Here is a 19,337-nt window from a genome sequence, read left to right on the forward strand (position 1 = left end):
GCATCATACCATATATCACCAAGAACTCTATATATCATATCAATCTACTCAACCAACGCATCAAAAAGGAAATATCGAATGCGAAATACTGTGTAGTCCACCTCCGGGCTTCAAGATATCAGTCTTCCTTCAGGCATATACAAAAATCCTTGATCCCTTGATCGCTCGATCAATCGATCAATGCACCTTTTCTTTTACCCAACTCGACTTCCTCCATCTTATACACCGCCGGTCTACCTCCGATTCCCCCACTGGTATTCCCAGCTGCGTTCTTCTTATTGAAGATTGGAATTACATTAGCGAGCGATAAGCCTCTTCCTCTAGCGATGGATCTGGCACCTGGACCATTCCATGAGAGTACTTCTAAGGGTGGGTTCAACCTTGGCCAAGAGACGTATGAAGTTCCCTAATGTCCAATGCAAAATAAGTAAGCGGCGTATAGCAGATGATGCTGGTTAAGACAACTTACGTTACCCCATATGTATGATCCTGAGAAGAACGCTAAGAATACCCAGAGGAACAGGAATGAGTAGATGGAGAGTTCTGCGAAGCAATTGATTGTTTGTCAGTTCTGGGCACTAATTGAAGGGGCTAATACGTGGACTTACCACTTGTTCGAGGTAATGTGACAGCCGCCAGAATCATAGTAAGTGCAAAGGCCAGTATATATGGCATCTTTCGATTGAAGTATTAGCTCAAGCCGGTCAGGACCATGCGTGTGTCAGCTAACTCACCGCTCGCATAAGTAACGGTCTCGTATCTGTCAAAGGGGGAATACCACCACGTTTGGCTACCCAAGCACCCGTGAGAATATCGAAGGCGTCCTGTCGACCAAAAGAAGTCTATCAGCCTCAGTCTCACAACAATATTTCTTCATCGGATATGACGATCCTGTCTCTCAACAGGTGATTGAACCCACCTGCCTATCCCCATCAAAGAAGTTATTCCTTATATACCTCATCACACTCTTATAACCGTCCTCCAACATCCCTTCTTTCGATCTTTTTCCCGTCCTTGTGTAATCCGCTTTAAGGGCACCTGTACCTGCATATGCCCTCGAGACGGTATCTCCATGGTCTGCCCAGACTGCAGAGGAGAAAATGTTAGCTTGATAAGAAAGGGGGGAGAAGCGAAGTGTAGTGAAGTATAACAGTGAAATGAGCTAGTCTGAAAAGAGATCACATTGAGAAGTGCACTTACCATGTCTGAACATGGTCATGAATTCCTCATGATCCTCCACTCTCTCTTTTATATTGATTATCCCTACCGTTCTCAATTGTCTATTCAATGCCCATCTACCCAGAGCGGATTGAGCGACGTTCGTCCTATCTAAACAATCCATGCAATTCGTCCTAATCACGCCCTGTTGTCTGCTGATCACACTGGCATTCTCACCATTGTCTGAAGTCGTATGGTGCGAATTCCCATACTGTGAAGAACCAGGGTTGGTAGAATGGAACCATCCCATCTTAGCCAATTCCGGTTCTAACCTATCGATCAAAAGTTGAATCTTATCGAATCGAAGTTTACGACATTCATGGTGGAAATCGAAATATAGGTAATGAGCTTTTTCGTTGATACGTGAATCAGAAGATTTGACTAAAGACATGTATCGCTCGAAAGCTTCTTTAACGGGTTGTTCGTGTCCCTTTTGATTGACGAGGTTGACGAGATGGACATCCCCGTACAGGTCGATCATTGAGTGAAGATGAGTTGACAGGGCGTTAGGCTGTGAGGTACAGAGCAAGATTAGCTAAATTCACCGGTAAATGATAGATATTCCACATCTGCTCCACTTGATTTGGCATCATCATCAGACCATTGCCCCCTAGAGCCAACACTCACAGTCTCAGTATAATCCATAATCTGCAAATCCGGCTTATACCTCAAGTTGTTGACTTCTGCCCAGAAAAGCGGTACGCTGCCTCTAGTCTGTACGAAACTCAATCTCTCTCGTCCATCTACTCTACCTTTTCTTGACGAGTTGGAATTCCCGTTCTCCGGTAAAGGGTCGAACAATACTATCTGTTCCGTCTCATTGAAGTTGGACACATGTCCTTGGGAGTTCAGACCTCGTGAAAAGTATCGTGTACCGGCTCGATGTCTCGAGCGTCGGGAGATGAGGAGGAAGAGGAGATCACGGCTGTTCAGTGTCGTCGAGCGAAGTTCGACGGCTGGTCAATCAAGAGTCAGTACTCATTTAGTCTGCACCGAGTGTACAGCGGAACTTATTCTGAACACGAGGAATACTCACATCCGTACATCACAGGTAAGATGAATCTGCTCAACTGCAAAACCAGAACAGATATTAGAATGATACATGAATAGCAATGTAAGAGAAGGGATCAATTGACTCACATCAACACCCCCATTCTCCGTTAGATCAATCATCTTACCCATCAAATACCTATTCCAGAAGAACCTTTCATCGGATTTCTTCCATAACGGCCAATTCTTCTTTTCGCCATCTTGAGAAAGTTCATTCTGCCTCTGAAGGGAGTTTGTGAGATCCCATCCGTAGGAGAACCATAATCTACCTGATTTCAAGCCTTGTTCCACCAAGGAGATGAGCTCTTTCTCGACAGGGTGATCGAGGATGGTGGAAGAGGTTGAGAGTGGTGAAAGGGGGAGTAACCGGAAATCTGTCGCCAGGTAAATGGGTTGAGATAGTAGTCGACAAGAGGGAGTTCGAGAGGTTATAATCAAAAGAAAGTCGGCTAAACGACAACGTGAAGTAGGAGGTCAGTATATGTATATCGTCGGACGACAAGGAGAATGCAAGGAGAAAGACGGCTATTACTACTCACTCGTAGCGAGACTCAAAGTTCCAATGATCCCATAACAAGTTATCACTTTTTCTTTCCCGAATGGTATTTGAGATGATTCTGAGGGTATCGACATTAGTCAGCTGAGGTTATAGAGCATAGATAAAAGTCATTGCTCAATTAACGAAAGAATAGCTAGAAGATTATACCCACCATTCAAGCTCATCCGTCCGGTCCTTCGATCCACATACAAACTCTCCCTTGAATCCTTCTCGTTAACGAAAGCAGGCCCATCGAATCCGTGAGTTGGGGATGATGAAGAGGCAGGTTCGAATACATATGCGGTGGGTGAGACGTATAGGTTGAGTGTCTCGTGGAGCTGTGGAAGGTATCTCATCGTCAGTCGTGTGCAATACTGCGAAGTGGAGGGGGATGGGCAGATAAGACTTACAGGAAGGGTGTTATAGGATGACATCTTGTCCAGGTGTTTATACAGGCAGCAAGAGCGATGGGGCGGGTGAGGATGAGGACGGTGACTACCTCACACAGGCTTTCTTCTTCAGCCTTGTTGTGATCAGAGTACAAACGTCGATGATAGCAGTGATGGCCGAACGTTGTTGTTGGTCACCGCTGCGTAACAAATCCATCTAATCACACCACACGGACCTACGCGTGTTGACAGATCATTACACGTGTCATTACTATCTATCACCCTTATCATCTTGTCCCTCTCAAAACATGAGTTGGTTGACGCGTATGGCTGTGATAATTGATCCCGTTTCTGTATAGAAATACGCGATGGTGAGTAGCAACAATCGACAAGACGCGCCTCTTCCTCATCTTCTCATCTACTCATCGTATTTCTTCAACCTCATCTATATATTCTCTCCATAGTACAAGTATCCTCTCTTCCCATCGCTACCATCCCCTATCCCCTGATCATATCTATACACAGTCGCCAGAATGTTAGAAGCCAGAGTCAAACAAGCAGCAGTGTTGAAAAAGCTCTTAGATGGTATGTCAATTCCTCCTATCGCGTCGCAAATTAGGTTGATTCATTTGACTTATTCTGTTCTGTAAATAGCTATCAAAGAGTTGGTTACAGATGGTAACCTCGATTGTACCGATGAGGGTATTGTGAGTTACAACTACTGCTCTCACCATCTTACAGGACCAGACAGCTGATCGTGTTTAATTTGGATCATTGACAGGCCCTTCAAGCGATGGACAACTCTCACGTAGCGTTGGTATCCCTCAAACTCGTCGCTGAACAATTCGAATCTTATCGATGTGATCGAAATATGCCATTGGGTGTTAACGTGGGTTATCAATTACTTCTATACGTTATGTCAAAACTGACTGTGTTGACCGTTCTTCGATTAGCTCACCTCCCTCACTAAAATCCTCAAATGTGCCAAAGATCAAGATGTCGTAACTCTCAAAGCACCTGATGATGCTGATTCTCTTGGTTTGGTATTCGAATCGCCAAGTGAGTGCACATGTCATGTGCTGTGTCGCCTCAAATCAGCTAGCCCAAGTATGATCGCTTCAAAGTATCCACAAGCTGATTCGGGGTTTTCTTTTCGATTTATAGAGGAAGATCGAGTAGGTGAATACGAAATGAAACTTATGGATATCGACCAAGAACACTTGGGTATACCGGACACGCAGTACGACGCGACCATCACCATGTCTTCTTCTGAATTCCAGCGAATCTGTCGAGACTTGGCTGCTTTGGGTGAATCAGTCAAGATTGAAGCTTCAAAGGAAGGTGTGAGGTTCAGTTCAGAAGGTGAAGTTGGAAATGGTAGTGTTTTACTTAAACAATCTGCTGGTACCGATCGATCTGCCGGATCTTCATCCAAGAAGGCAGTCAAGAGAGATCCAGATGAAGAGGATGAAGAGGAGATTGAAGAGGATGAGAAACCTGAGATTGATGATGAGGAAGGTGGTGAGTACTGCTTTACATCGACTAGATCTGCTCCCATTCTCAAAATGATGTTGATGATTGATGATTGTGTAGAGGACGAACAAGATGATGAAGATCGATCTAAAAAGAGAAAATCCAATGGTAAATCAAAGGTACGTATCAACCCTTCACTGTTGCAACTATCATTCGCATTTCATCCCATTCATTCGATTGACATTGTCTTTGTTGCAGACCGCCAAAAAAGCCAAAAAGGACGAATCGACCTCTGAAGATATCGGAGTATCCATCATCCTCGAGAAACAAGTTTCTTTAACGTTCTCTTTGAAATACCTAACGAATTTCGCCAAATCTGCACCATTGGCTAGAGAAGTCAGTTTACACATGTCAAACGATGTGCCGCTCTTGGTTCAGTTCGATTTCGAACAAGGCACTTTACAATTCTTCTTGGCTCCTAAGGTAGGTTGGGGTTTGATTTTGACGAATATACATGCTGATTAAGTGTACTTTGCTGACTTGATTGTGATCTCTAGATCTCTGATGAGTAAGCCATTGGTATGATATAAGGGGTGACCGCAAAATAGTTCATTTGATCGATGACAGAGAGAGAGAGAAAATGGATGTGCATCAGATGAGATGAAATAAGATAGGACATAAGAATCAGTTAAAGGGAGAGATAGTTATGTTCCGTTTGAATTCCATATCATCTTTTTTCTTTCCTTTCCCATATAGTGCATTTCTCAGCTTTGTTCCATGTGCTTTCGTTTCTGGATATTACTTATATATTCGACATCATCATTTTATGAATATGAATATGACTTCGCACTTTTTCTTAGTGAGACGGACTGATAGGTTTGACTAATCACAGCTGACCAGAGAGGTCGAGTCACTTGATTGGACGCTCACAATTGACCTCGCTCAATGTTCAAAAAAAAGAAATGATCAAGATGTAACATGCAATGATTCACCTCCGAGCATTGGGTAAAAATCATCTCTTATTCATAATTAACATGTTCATAGATCTACAAAATTGGATCTTAACGATCATCAGATCATGATATACTTCAGAATATCGTGTAAGCTATAAGCTACATATGTATGGAAATGATTATCGATCAATGAACTAATAATCAAACCATCCGAGTGGTTCACCAGTCTTGAAAACCGCTCCACCCTCTTCGGAAGGTCTAGTATCGATAGAATGGAATAAAGGTGTATTACCTGATCCAGCTTTATGTACTCGAACTGTAATCCATCAATTGATGAATCCAAGCGGAGTCAGTAAATTTCAATCAGAATGTCTCGGGAATTCATGACAAGTTAAAGCGAATTGACTCACCATGAATTGATTTACCCTCTTCAATCTCAATTTCTCCAATGTAGTCTACGCCGAGAGGACGGGTGACAGTGAAGTATCGGAGGGGGTGGTAGTACTAGTAGTATACCAAAAAAAAACAAAATCATAGGCCAGTAAATATAAAATACTTATAACATGATGATCAAAACGTGGGAGATACTTTTCTTCTCTGCTTGATACTATATAAGTGAAAAGAGACACAACTCACAGAAATACCTTTCTTGATACCATCCGGTCCTACCAAATCAAGTGAAGCGACCTCTTTCAAACCATGTTTAACATCTTCGCTGTTATCATCAACAAAAATAACGAAAAGAATTAGCATTCGATCATCCTGTAAAACAGATTGATCGATGGATCGATGGAAAAAAAGGTTAATCCCTATCTCTATCCTGATATTCCCTCCATGATCATCTCTTCAACTTGAATATACACTTTATTCCCAACATTTACCTTAGAAGAAGTACAATCAAACCCACTCACTGAGCAAGTTTGTTAATCTTCACCAAAACCTCATGTCTCACTCCCTCATCTTCAAACACCGCCAACCCTTCTGAATCCACTTTCTTAACGCTCGAGGCAGTCGAGTCGGGAGGTAAAGTAGATTTATGCAGATGTTCTTCAGCGTGAGAATGACCCCCCAAACCCGTGTAGGATACAGCGGTGTTGGCTAGGTTGGTAGCTCCTGATACTACGGTGTTGGTAGCTGATTTGGCTACGTCCTGTACTCACACCCGATGGATATAGTTAGCTTATATCCCCTCATATGGTTAATAGTGGAGTTTTGTAGATATGTGAACTCACTACGACTGATTGCATGATGAATTGTATTGATGTTATTCGTTTCTGCCAAGGTCGGTATGATATTTTAGTAGATAGTAAGTTATGGGCAAGTAAAATGATGATAAGAGGAAAGAAAAGATAATTCAAGATACACCATGCATAGTCATGGCTTGTATATATATATACTCAGCTTCCTATTGCAACTTCAGGTCACAAGCTCACGCCGCAACTAGTACAATCACACAACAACTTTAACGTTTCACCTTTTGTTATCAGCAATACACTCGACTCACTCACTTTTGATGGGAATGACGACAACATGATGTCATACCACCCATTATCAATGTGGCACCATTACGTTTGTGCTCGATTTATCTTATCATCCTTACGAGTAGTCTACTCGACTCAGATTCACCTAACGAGTTTGAGAAGAAACTACTCGACAGACTTGTACGAGGGAGAATTGGACAAGGTGTCATTTACATGCTTGACTTTGTGATGCATGATCTACCCTACGCTCAATTTGACGTTGAGACTACCACATCATCAATGATGATGCCCTAAACTCCCCTATCTCGAATTCACTTAGAAACTACCACAATCACCATGGTTTCCAACTATCTGATTTACCGCCATTCCCAGATAACTCGTTCGTTATGGATTTATGTGCCGTCATCAAGTCTAATAACACACATACGATACAAGGGATCATCAGCCTTTTGTGTTGGGGTCTAGCTATCTCGTAGACAGGTGGGGTAAACTCACAATCCGTATAACTCAACGCATCATTATTACTATCCTCCACAAGTTGATTGGCAAATTCAATTTCCATTCCATCCATATTCTGTCTTACTATAACAACAGGTAAAGTATGATCTAATATCCTCTCGAGGTGGGTAAGGATATTTTGGAGTTGGGTGGAAAGCAATGTAGGTAGTTTAGGTAATTGGGTCTAATATCGCAATGAATATGAGATATTTAGTATATCAATCTTCCCTGGTATACATCAAAAAAACCCAATAAACTTACCATTCTCACGTCTAAATCTTGTAAATTATCTACACCATATAAATCATCTATTATCTGTGGATTTACCGCTGAACCAAACCATAACATTGCTACTTCTCCGTTACCTATAAGTACGCAATACATCGTATCAGCGAGATATCCCTCATTCCATCTCATACCAACACTGCTTGATTGTTCTTGTAAGTTACTCACTTAAAAGGTACGCCCCCTCAGCAACCATCCACCCATAACTAGCTCTCATGAACGTCGGCAAGACCAATTTACCCCTATCATCAGGGAACCCTACACTCTCATTCAAATCATGTATCGCGAGCAACTTGGGATAAAGTAGATTGATGGTTCGAGTCGCAGAGAGTGATTTGAATTGTCGCATGTAATGTACTCGAACATCGGAAGTGACGTTTCCTCCTGATAAAATCGGAAATCAAGAAAAGTCAGCAACTGTCTAATGTGAAGTCAATTATCTCCACGAAACCTGGAAGGTTTACGGCAATGGTTCCTTCTAATCAAGAGGAGGAACACCTTCATAGAGATCATATCTACCAGAATGATCCAGTAACTCAAATCATCACTCACCTTTCAAAGGTTTCGATTTCAACATGCACAGTGTATAAAGCGGCAGCAACTTGAATCCCTCCGGTAAGATCAGCTAGACGAACATGACATATGTTGTTAGCTGCCCGTATTCTGTATTTGAAGTGATTGGTATGATACCCACCTGACCCTGTTGAACAGCCGGTGCACAGTGTTTCCTATACATCAACAACACCCTATTGCATCGTTCAGTCAGGGCTTTCTTGATGTCCCTCAGACTTCGAGTAGGCATTTGCGAGACGGCTAAGAATGTTTTCAATCAAAGGATCAGTATTTAGTATGTCTTCGTATCCTGCCAGATTTATCCATCATTTTCGAATACCTTCATCCTTCCTCTCTCATATGAATTGAGACTTCCCCTTCCCACTAACCCAGCCTTCCCAATGTATCCTCTCGAGGTTTCTTATAATCAAGATAAAAGCGACTTACCTCCTTTCAACAAAACTCCCACTCCAGCTTCCTGATCCGCAAACTTGAATACATTGCCAATCAAGCTCGTCACGCTGAAATTCATATTCAACAACCTGACTTTCCTTTCTCCCTGACTGGTCGTATACAGTATCGCCACTTGTACATAGGCAGGTTGCCTATCATCTAATCTTGATCCTTCGTGCTTCATCACTCCAACGAACGACTTGCCACTATCTAACGTAGCAAATTCCAAATCTGTCATACTCCTCTGGTAGAAATTACCTAGGTGATCTGATACTCTTAAACCATTGGAACATCTAATTCGGACCGTAACGTTATAAACCGTTTCACGGGTGATGGTAGATTGGATTTCTTGATGAAGTAAATTTCGATCTCGAACAGGTTGGAATTTAGGATGGAAAAATACTTCTCCTCCTGTCACGGCCGACAACGCTCCTATCGAAGCTACATCGCAGTATACCTCCGGGAAAATAAATGTGTTGATTCCCACGCCACATTCTGCCAGTTCCTCTGAGAGGTCCCGCCAGAATGAGTTGGATGGCGAGAAGAGAGATTTCTCTTTATCTGTATTATAGATTGTGGGATCTTCACGGGAGGTGAGAGCACCGGCTCCGTGGGTGACGAGGCCGGAGAGGAAGAGGTTGATTTGACCACCTTGCATTCGCTTAAAAAACGAGATGAAGTCAGTAAACGAAGTCAACCAGTTTCGATATGTTCTTGAGAATTGACAAATCGTCGGGTGTATGTAATGAAGAAGCCGGATGGTAGGTGTGAGACGGAAGTGGACGGAGATAGACCACACGAAGCAGTGGAAGGGGAGATGAGATGGAGAATTCGTGACCTCGAGTCAAAACTGGCACTTACCAATCCAGCCAAAGCACCTTTGACAGCCGAACCAGCCGCTACCCTATTCCCTTCACCTCCTCGTTCCGCTATCGTAGGTAAGAGATCCAGGACAGCTTCGATCTGGGTTCTGCACGAAGACATAAATGGTCAGTTGGGGCAGAACCAAGATGTTTTGCGCGATAACTCACCTTGATTCGATCGGGTCAACCAAGAATCCAGTGGTGAATGGTATGAACATGTCGTCTAGGTCGGATACGATCATCTGAGAAGGGCTAGAGAGGGATGACTGTGAATATCGAGTCAATCAAATTAGCCACTGTGTTTACTTCACTTCCAAGCGAAGCCAAATATGATGGAGACTTAATAGTTGTCTATGTCACGGACACAATCACTCACAGATAAATTCCAAAATCCAACATTCTCCGCACAACTAACAATCCCAATCCTCTCTGCTTTTCCAATTTTCACTTCATCCTCATCCTCATCGTCATTTTCTTGTCCTCCATCTTTCTTCTCACCATACAAAGCTTTTCTAATTCCCTCACAGACCTCTCTTACTATCCCCCTCTCGGCAGAAGGCTTCGACACGTCAATGACAAAAACCCGAGCTAATCCTTGTGGTCTTCTATATTTGGCTAATTCCCTCTTACGTTCCTTTTCCTTTTCTCTATAATTCGTACTTGACGATGCTGTCTGCTCTTGTCCTAAGGAAGCTTGCAAACCACCCAGTAAATCGTGTGCTGTAGAGGAGATCGCATCGCTTGCTGAGTTACCTGCATCCACCGCTACGTCCATTAGAGATCCACTTGGCGGAGGCTGTAATGCCCAGTATGATCGTCCGACAACGTAGTCGCATGTACCGAATTGGAGTTCGGGTCGTTCAGAGTGGTCGAGTCGTTGGCCTGAGGGAGATAGGTGGCAGAAGTAGGTTGGTGAGACTGTTGAACCATATGTTAGCTAATGATACATTGTGGTTTGCTCGGAATAAGATATAGAAATGGAAGGTGTAGATCTTCCAGCGAATGAACATGTAAGATGAATAGATAAAAAGGTAACATATCAAATAATGCAATTTTCGGTTGACTCACCAACATTATTCGCTCCACACAGATTACAACTCCATTTCCTCCCTCCATCCACAAATTTACACCATGGATTGATATACGCTCTACATTTCTCGCATCTTGGTGGACCATCTTCCTCTTCGTTCCCATTATTACCATAACTCGTAGGGGGGTCGAAGGGACTTTGACCTGATATCCAATTGGATACGGTCGGGATTGGATTCTCGTCGTATCGCAATTGAGCGAACGGTTGGATGATCAATCCAAAGGGTAATGCGGTAGTATCTAATAACTGGGATGTTGAGGGGATGACTGGTAAGGTTGCTCGAAGATGACGAGGAAGTGAGTTACCTATTGATTGATGATCACAGATAACAAGTTACAGAACAGTTATTTCTCAGCGATCTATCATGCTATTCTATATGAAATGGCTAAGAGCCTGTACGTTCAACTCACCCTGATCTATCCCTCTGTAATCCGTTCCTACAAGTGGTACCAACCCCCTAGTCTGACAAGTGAAGAAATCCTCATCGTCGTACAGATTCTGATCCAATTCCTGCGCTTCGACAGGGTTGGGCACTTGACTTAGATCAATCCTTACTCTCGGTCCAGTCAAAGTAGGTCCACTGGAATGAGGTGGTGGAGGTATATGATTGAGAGGCTGTTGAGGGACAGGTACTTGATATTGAGGTTGTTGAGGTTGATGTTGGTAAGATGAGGATTGAGGAGGTCCAGGTGCATGGGTCGGAGCATATTCACCTGTTGGGATTGGTGCAGGTCGGTCTGACACTTGGTGTAACTGAGGGACATAATTTGGATCATACCCATGACCTTGTTGTTGTTGATGCTGCTGTTGGTAGTAATCAGGCTGAGGGGAAGTCGACTGCCCTTGCCATTGTTGTTGCTGTTGCTGCTGTTGATAGCCTAGGTTCTGACCCTGGGGCTGCTGAGGTCCTCCAGTCAGACTTGGGTCGACAGCGTACCTTGATCTTGGTGGCATGGTGCAGCCCGCAGCGTTGATTTTTGATTAGGGTGAGCGATGAAGAGTAGAATGGATTAGCAGCTCAATGTCGATTGAAATTGTATGGTTTGTTACAACTTAAAGTGGACACGTCACGTAAACCGGGTGTTCGTGGAGGTATGCCGTTATCAACGTGGGCTGTATAAATGGGTAACCGATATAAATAAGTGGATTATAGGTCTAAGCCGGGTGATCGAGTGACCCTCATAACCGTAGCAATAATTAAAGATGACGATATCAGAAACAGATAGAGAGATGAGAACAGATAACACTCACTTTCACAGCTTTGCCATCCCATCTCTTCCCATCTTCATCGTGCTAACAACACAGCCTAGGTCAGATGAGGTTTTTGGATCAATTCGACAAAGCCATCAACATGCCACCAGAATCCAACGAAGTGAGTTCATCTTCTACTCGCTCAGAACCGATAGTTGCCACCGATTCGTACTCATCAAGCTTATCTTTGGTGAATCATAGCCAACGACCAATACGTCAGATACTTCTTCAATCATTAACGTCTCCTCAGTGTCGCTCCAAGCCAATTCACCTTCAACTACAGATACATCCTTCGAACATGTCTCTGACCCCTTGTCTCATACCGGTAAAAGTCAGAGTAAAAATGGGAAAGCAAGATTGATATATTGTAAATCTCACGTATCGATCCACCCCACGTCATTCAACAAAGATAATATATCAGGTTATCTGGGTATAGTAGAAGTCGAAAATATAGTTCCTCATTCACTGGCACCCAACTTGGACACTGATCATGGTGATAACAACGTGGGAAGGAAAGAAACGTTGATTACGTGGGTACCTAATGAGTTGTTGGACAGGATGGATGAAGAAGATAGGGAAGGATATAAGCGTGTCGAAGGAAGAGTTTTAAATGGGAACGGAAGTGAAAGTGATAGAGAAGAAGATGGTCAGTTGTCAATATACCCATCTTTCAGTATGGAAAATACGGATGAAACAGCTTACACGGTGATATTCGAACTAGGCTTCGTGTTTGTCTCTTTGCCTTCGCCAAAAGGCGAAAAATACGCTTTCTCAATTCCTATAACTAGTATATATAGTGTGCTCGTATACCCTGTAAGCTACATTGTCCACAAAATTATCCTAAGGCGAGAGCTGACATCTCCTCTCATAGCCGAGCTTATCGCATTGGTATGGCTCAGCAACGTTCAAGTGAGTTCTTCATATAAAGCAGAAATACTAGCATCTGCTGATAAGTCTATCGTCTCAGCTTGATGGGCGGTATATCCCTTCCGACATTATATTTCCACGACGACGAATCACCTCTTCTCGCTTCTCCAACCATACCCGATACTTCCCAGCCTCTACCTCGCGCTCAATGGGGTTTCCCACCTTTCCTTTCTCTCCTAGAATCGCGAGCTACCTTAGTCCGATCTCGTCTACTTCAATCTCGCAAGAATATGGGCGCAGAGCTATGGTTGGTCAACCCAAGTAAGAGCGATAGGGAGGTACACGAAGCTGGATTAGAGGAAGAACCCGAAGCAGTACCACCTCAACGTCAACCTGTACCACCTAAATCGCCCGCTCCTGCGCCTTATCCACCCAAACAGCAATACCCCAATTCAGCTGTACTGAACACTACCACACCAAAACAAACTCTCATGACCTCTCTTTCGAACCTCACTAATCTATCGAGAAAAGCAGCTTCACAAGTCCTCTCACACCCTCTAGCTCAACCTGTCGTTCCTCATTTACCACCTGCAGTCCGATCACTCGTTCACGTACCAGGTGAATGGGAACGGACAGGTAGATTACCAGCCAAAACCTCCAAGACCAAATCGGGCAGTACGGACGTAGCTAGCGAATTCGAATCTGCTAGATTGTATTTAGCCAGATGGGCAAGAGTAGTAGCTGAGGAAGGTGAAAAGGCTCGGAGGGATGAAATAGCTTCTAAAGCACGTTTGAACAATCGAAGAAATTCAATGTCAAGTTCTGGTGTGTCTGGATCTGATATGGAAGATTTGGAAAGTTCCTTGGGGGTATTCTCAATGTTACCTAAATCATATTCTAAGAGACCTATACCTAATCCGACTAGGACACCTCAACATCCTATTACTTTTAGAGAATGGGAATCTTTCGCTGCTCAGGGAAGGGATGAACTGTGGATAAGAAGAGAAATTTTCAAAAGAGGTTTTTCAGATTCCCCCGAGCCGCTCGAAAAACAAGCTCGAAGAGAGGGATGGGAAGTTTTGTTAGGGATCGTTCCTTGGAATATTGGTGGATTGGGTGGTGGAGAGGTAGGGAAAGAGAAAAGGAAGAATCAAAGAGAACAGGCTAGAATGGCTAGGAGACAGGTGTATAGTGGTTTGAAAGGGAAATGGAAGAAGGAGAGTGAAGTTAGTGGAGGGAGAGATGATTGGAGAGAGGAATGGCATAGGATTGATGTGAGTGGTACTTTACTTTACTCTGCTTCCATTGAGGAAGGATGGGACACAGCTCGTCGATGCGTTACGCAGATTGGAACTGACTCTGTTTCGTGAATGCTGTAGGTCGACTGTAGAAGGACAGATAGGAATCAGCCTATCTACGCTGTACCGGCTGAAGCTGCCCATAGAGGGGATCACGAAAAAGAAGGTGGTGGGGCAAATACGAGTCTGAGAAGAGGTAGTTTGGGTGATGATGGTCAGGGAGAAGAAGAGGAAGGTGGTGCAGCGGCTCTAAATCGTACGTCGAGCTGTGCCTCCACTGTCTCAGAAGGCTTGCCAAGCTGATGATGACTATGATTGGGCGATACAGCACACATCGCTGCTCTGCGTACCATTTTGATGACTTATCATACCTATTCACCTGAATTGGGATATGTACAAGGTAAGCTCCACTCTCCTTGTATATGAAGCATAGCTACGTCGGTAGCTAACAGAAGGGATATTATAGGCATGTCCGATCTCCTCTCCCCTATATACGTGGTTTTTGATGCGAATGAAGCGGATGCATTCTGGGGTTTGGTGGGAGTGATGAAGATGATGGTAGGTGTCTTGCGCATAGCTGTCGAGATCACCATAAGCTGTGAAGGTTCAGCTGATGTGGTATGGCTGGAATGTATAGGAGAGTAACTTCCTTCGTGACCAGAGTGGTATGAAGAGGAAACTATCGACCTTACAACAATTAATCAGTGTGATGGATCCAGAACTATATGCTCATCTAGGTGAGCTAAAACTTCAACTTCTCCCCTAAAGTCTGGTAGCTGACAGTGAATCTTTTGTGTGATTAGAGAGAACCGATTCGTTGAATTTGTTCTTCTGTTTCAGATGGATCTTGATCTCTTTCAAGAGGGAATTCAAATTTGAGCAAGTGATAAAACTTTGGGAGGTGAGCTGGTTTCTCGACTGTCCTCTTTCCAGCAAGCTCACATTGATATTGACCTGTTTCTGTCGATTATAGGTACTATGGACGAATTACTATTCGAATCAATTTGTTTTATTTGTTGCGTTGGCCGTTTTGCAATCACATAGGGATGTGTTGATTAGATATTTAACGGAATTTGATGAGGTGCTGAAATATGCTAATGATCTAAGTGGGACTGTGAGTGTTTGTCCATCCTATTTCATACTCCTCCTCGAATGGCATTCGTCCGAAAGAGAACCTCAAGCTGACCTGGGTCATGAAATGTCAGATCGATCTGGACACTACATTGGCCCAAGCCGAGGTATTATTTTTATCGTTTAGGACTCTAGTGGAGGACCTGGATAAAGAGAACGCGAGCGGCAGTAGTGCCCTAGATGTTGAAGGTAGTAACAACAAAGACGGAATAAGGCATAGAAGAGTGAATTCTGATGTTACTTCTTCATCTAAATCGAAAAGTAAAGGTAAAGAAGCACTTGGTGATGATGACGACGAGGAGGGAGTGGGTAAGAAGAAAGAGAGGAAGGTCATTTCGGAAGATCTAAGGGAGTTGTTGGTTGGTTGGAAAGCTTAGGAGACAAGGGTAGACATGTGTAGTTCAATCACCCGAAATTAGTCTGATAATTTTTATGGTATGACTGGTTTATGATTATTATGTAGCTCTGATTAATGGAATCATGTTTATCATGGAATGGGGGCATGTATAATAGCATCTTGTACAGCATCGTCATCGCTGTGATGGTTGTGGTGGAGGTAAACAACCATCCTTGACACCTCACCATGTAGATCGTGAATCTCCTTTAACTCTTGATGTTGATTCATCAACTGTATCATTTCTATGCTTGCATACAAATACCATCTCCTGTTCCCTGACCTGATTATCGAAGTTCATAGACACAGAATCCTTTCGGCTTCCATCCTCACCAGGTCGATCAGATCAGATCAAATTGAATTGTACGATGCCACCTCGCCAACTCACAAAACACCAATACTCCTCTGGTCTCTCCTACGTAGCCAACACACCTAAATTCCTACAGAACTTCGGTCAGCCTAAACCTCCATCACCGCCTCCGTCTGGATCACGCGACGGGACAGGAAGAGAGGCTATACCTTCCCGACCTAAAGAAGGTAAATGGGCTGAGGGGAGTGACAATGAACAAGCTCCCGAAGACGAGGAAGAGGAAGATGAATGGGGAGAAACGTTTGGTGGAGGTGGGGATGATGGACCGCAGGTCGTTGTTTTGAAAGAAGGTAGACATTTGGATGAAGAGGAGGTGAAAAGGTTAAGGAGGGCAGGTGAGTTCTGATCCCAACAACTTGACTTACGCTCAATTGGAACACTATGAGACGAAAGAGGTGTCGAGTAAACTATACTACGTTCGTTGTGGTGGAGTTATGATCATTCAAGCTGATAATTTGATGTTATAAAATAGCCAAAGGCGAAACATCACCACCACCACCCCCAATCAAAGCCAAACAGAATACGAATCAAGACTCTAGCAATCCTTCATCACGTTCCAAAGACAGGTCGAAATCTATAATACCCAAATCAAATAGCAATACCAATAAGAGGAAATTGGTGGGTAATGACGAAGCAGAAGAAAAGCAGCAGAAAGATGTGAAGACAGTGAATGATAAAGGGGATGAGAAGAAGAAGAAGAAGAAGGCTAAGAAGGGGATGTTAAGTTTCAATGAAGCTGAAGGAGAAGATTAGATGTTCGGTCAGGTTCTCTAAGACAATTGATCAGATGAGTGTAACTTCCGAGTAGGGATGTATTGTGGACTTCTCTAAGACGATAAGGACCGATCGACGTGATCTGTAGACTGGCAGACTCATACGAGTATCTACTGCATTGCCATTCCGATGGGCAAGGCGGTGGTATCATGGTGTCCTGGTATAGTAGTTTTGCCCACTCTACCATCGCCTCATCAGTCTAGTACATATCATAACATCAAATTAAGTAAAGCTCGAAAATCTGTATGTATAGATATATATAGTAATACAAAACGATTATTATGTGGACCATCACCTCTCCTCAAGCTCGACATAATCTTGAGCTCCCAAGAAGAACTCATGAATCCTCCAAGATGACCCGCTGTCCTCATACGCCTGTATAGATGTGTCAATGTATCAACCCAATCATCACACACCATCCTCTTTCACCTCCTCTTTGCCCTTCCCTTTCCCCTCCCCATCTAATTCCCTACTCCCATTCAAGGGCGTCGAGCTCCCACTCCCCGTTGGCGAAGGATTAGCAGCAGGCAATTGCCAAGCTGGTATACCTTTCCCTCTGGGCGTTAACAGCGCATTCGCAGCTGCCGTCGTTGAACTGACCCCCGAGTTGGAAGGACTAGGTGAAGAAGATCCAGCAGGCTGTGCTTGACCTTGACCCTGTCGGGCGATTAAAAGAGTTTTGAGAGAGCGAAGTTCGTTCTGAAGGTCTGTGAGAGCTGAGGATTGTGATGAGGAATGTTTCTCTATCAACTGTGTAGTATGATGGAGATTAGCATGACTTTTTGACAGCAATAAAGAAGAACAACAGCAGATATATAATTTTTCCCCTTCCTTCATTATGAGAGATCATCGCCGCAGTATGTAGCCTCATTTAAGAAGATAGAACCAGCAACTCACCTTCGGTACAAGCTCCCTGACATTCTCAACCTCACTCCTTATATCTCTCAATTCTTCTGTCCATTTCTCTTCATTACTCTTCACGCTGCTCATAGCCAATTCCACCTGTTCGATCACATTATTCACCCTCTCCTTATCTTCTTCAATGGACGATTGCAATTTCCCCGTCTGCTCGGTGAGGTCGGTGAGGAGTTTGGACGCTTCATCGTACGAGTCAGTGAGGGATTGAGAGGTCGATTGGAAGGTGGTTGTTGAAGGGGGTTTGAGATGGGGGAGAAGGTATTTCTATATCATAAGTAAGATAAAATCAGCTATTACCTATGCACTTATCCCAACTAGCAGACATCTTCGCGCTCTTGTAGAATATATCGCACATGGTATAACGAGGTAGTTCTAGTTGATGAAAGATAGAAAGACATGTCCAGAAACTTTTGACTTACCTTGGCTAATACCGATAATCCATAAACTACTCCACCAGAGATAACAGCCATTATCTATTTCATCCCATGTCAACTCCTGACAATCCACCATCTCAATCTCAATTATATCACTCGCTGACTTACGAATAAATCCCTCCAATCTCGTTTTGGCGGTTCAGGAGGGTGCATGACACCCTGTGAATACCCATATCCATATCTAGGCGAAGGATCTCTTGGCCTTTCAGGTCCATTGTCACTGTACGCCGCAGAGCTATATATCGATCGCGAAGCTTGTGACAAGGCTTGTTGGATCTCCGATTCGTCCAGTCCCTTAGATTCGAGGAATTGGATTCGGGATGTCAAAGAGGACGATTGGACCTATTCATAACAAGATCAGAAATGAACCCAGAGGAGGGTGCGCGAGGGGGATTGTTTAGCATACCTTTGGATCGTTCAGGAATAGTACCGCATTACGTATAAGATCTTGTCTATTGGATGAGGATGCTTCCATCTTGAGTACCTACTGCTCCGCACGGTGCTTCTAAAGAGATGAGGGGAAGTAGAGGAATTGGAGATGAGCCAAGGGGTGGTTGGAAGGAAGATGAAGCTGGGTCGGCTAAATTGGGGAGTGTCAACCGAAAGCAACATCTAAGTTAGTGGCGGAATCGATCAAGTGGCATCAGATAGCGTGTGGAGGGATGGATGGATCTTTTTCTGCATTTTTCAACCTGCATGAGCAGTAATGCGGAGAGAATGACTCGAGGGTATCTTAGCTGAAAGATCAGGTTGGGACTCTGATTGGAGATGTACTGACCATTGATGGGTGGAGTGGATCTGATCGGATTGGTGCAGTTTCTTACGAATCCATAGGTGCCAGATTTGATTTTAAGGCAAAACTATTCCATTCATCTAGTAAGGGTGCATGAATCCATGGGGCGAGGAGCCCTTGGCAAATCAATCAGGAACAAGCGTGTAAGGGGAAGTCAATCCTCACAGATCTATAGGCTAAGGTTATTAAAGTTGCGACGTTCTGCCATGACACTGAGACCGACAAGGCTGTGGAGTGAAAGAGGAATGTTATCTTCCACAGTGC

At 43.7% G+C, this 19,337-nt stretch overlaps 7 protein-coding genes across 7 annotated transcripts; 3 read left to right on the plus strand and 4 right to left on the minus strand.

The window, feature by feature from the left end:
- Positions 1 to 169: 169 nt before the first annotated feature.
- V865_005228 (uncharacterized protein) lies at positions 170 to 3,240 on the minus strand (the record flags this gene model as incomplete). The annotated part of the gene is made up of 12 exons (XM_066229001.1): positions 170 to 406; positions 470 to 543; positions 609 to 675; positions 735 to 824; positions 920 to 1,086; positions 1,201 to 1,729; positions 1,846 to 2,174; positions 2,255 to 2,288; positions 2,359 to 2,717; positions 2,808 to 2,885; positions 2,979 to 3,144; positions 3,217 to 3,240. 12 exons carry the CDS (start codon positions 3,238 to 3,240, stop codon positions 170 to 172), a joined length of 2,154 nt encoding a protein of 717 aa, XP_066085098.1.
- Positions 3,241 to 3,728: 488 nt separating this feature from the next.
- Positions 3,729 to 5,193, plus strand: V865_005229 (proliferating cell nuclear antigen (pcna); the record flags this gene model as incomplete). The annotated part of the gene is made up of 7 exons (XM_066229002.1): positions 3,729 to 3,780; positions 3,850 to 3,902; positions 3,977 to 4,084; positions 4,149 to 4,254; positions 4,360 to 4,716; positions 4,789 to 4,847; positions 4,927 to 5,193. The coding sequence occupies 7 exons, from the start codon at positions 3,729 to 3,731 to the stop codon at positions 5,191 to 5,193; spliced, it is 1,002 nt and encodes a 333-aa protein (XP_066085099.1).
- A 622-nt stretch (positions 5,194 to 5,815) lies between these two features.
- V865_005230 (uncharacterized protein) lies at positions 5,816 to 6,868 on the minus strand (the record flags this gene model as incomplete). The annotated part of the gene is made up of 5 exons (XM_066229003.1): positions 5,816 to 5,937; positions 6,032 to 6,125; positions 6,258 to 6,336; positions 6,533 to 6,771; positions 6,854 to 6,868. 5 exons carry the CDS (start codon positions 6,866 to 6,868, stop codon positions 5,816 to 5,818), a joined length of 549 nt encoding a protein of 182 aa, XP_066085100.1.
- A 565-nt stretch (positions 6,869 to 7,433) lies between these two features.
- V865_005231 (uncharacterized protein) lies at positions 7,434 to 11,797 on the minus strand (the record flags this gene model as incomplete). Its single annotated transcript, XM_066229004.1, has 13 exons — positions 7,434 to 7,513; positions 7,598 to 7,784; positions 7,862 to 7,965; positions 8,054 to 8,269; positions 8,438 to 8,510; positions 8,580 to 8,698; positions 8,885 to 9,551; positions 9,752 to 9,860; positions 9,922 to 10,019; positions 10,130 to 10,671; positions 10,822 to 10,935; positions 10,987 to 11,148; positions 11,254 to 11,797. The coding sequence occupies 13 exons, from the start codon at positions 11,795 to 11,797 to the stop codon at positions 7,434 to 7,436; spliced, it is 3,015 nt and encodes a 1,004-aa protein (XP_066085101.1).
- Positions 11,798 to 12,194: 397 nt separating this feature from the next.
- V865_005232 (uncharacterized protein) lies at positions 12,195 to 15,767 on the plus strand (the record flags this gene model as incomplete). The annotated part of the gene is made up of 12 exons (XM_066229005.1): positions 12,195 to 12,215; positions 12,296 to 12,740; positions 12,816 to 12,907; positions 12,966 to 13,003; positions 13,062 to 14,235; positions 14,341 to 14,515; positions 14,588 to 14,659; positions 14,726 to 14,817; positions 14,897 to 14,996; positions 15,063 to 15,160; positions 15,233 to 15,373; positions 15,465 to 15,767. The coding sequence occupies 12 exons, from the start codon at positions 12,195 to 12,197 to the stop codon at positions 15,765 to 15,767; spliced, it is 2,751 nt and encodes a 916-aa protein (XP_066085102.1).
- A 385-nt stretch (positions 15,768 to 16,152) lies between these two features.
- V865_005233 (uncharacterized protein) lies at positions 16,153 to 16,907 on the plus strand (the record flags this gene model as incomplete). Its single annotated transcript, XM_066229006.1, has 2 exons — positions 16,153 to 16,489; positions 16,627 to 16,907. The coding sequence occupies 2 exons, from the start codon at positions 16,153 to 16,155 to the stop codon at positions 16,905 to 16,907; spliced, it is 618 nt and encodes a 205-aa protein (XP_066085103.1).
- Positions 16,908 to 17,336: 429 nt separating this feature from the next.
- On the minus strand, positions 17,337 to 18,755 carry V865_005234 (uncharacterized protein; the record flags this gene model as incomplete). Its single annotated transcript, XM_066229007.1, has 5 exons — positions 17,337 to 17,678; positions 17,826 to 18,110; positions 18,266 to 18,319; positions 18,389 to 18,622; positions 18,687 to 18,755. 5 exons carry the CDS (start codon positions 18,753 to 18,755, stop codon positions 17,337 to 17,339), a joined length of 984 nt encoding a protein of 327 aa, XP_066085104.1.
- Positions 18,756 to 19,337: the final 582 nt, after the last annotated feature.

The sequence above is a fragment of the Kwoniella europaea genome, chromosome 1 (assembly GCF_036810445.1).
Source record: "Kwoniella europaea PYCC6329 chromosome 1, complete sequence".
NCBI classification, from domain to species: domain Eukaryota; kingdom Fungi; phylum Basidiomycota; class Tremellomycetes; order Tremellales; family Cryptococcaceae; genus Kwoniella; species Kwoniella europaea.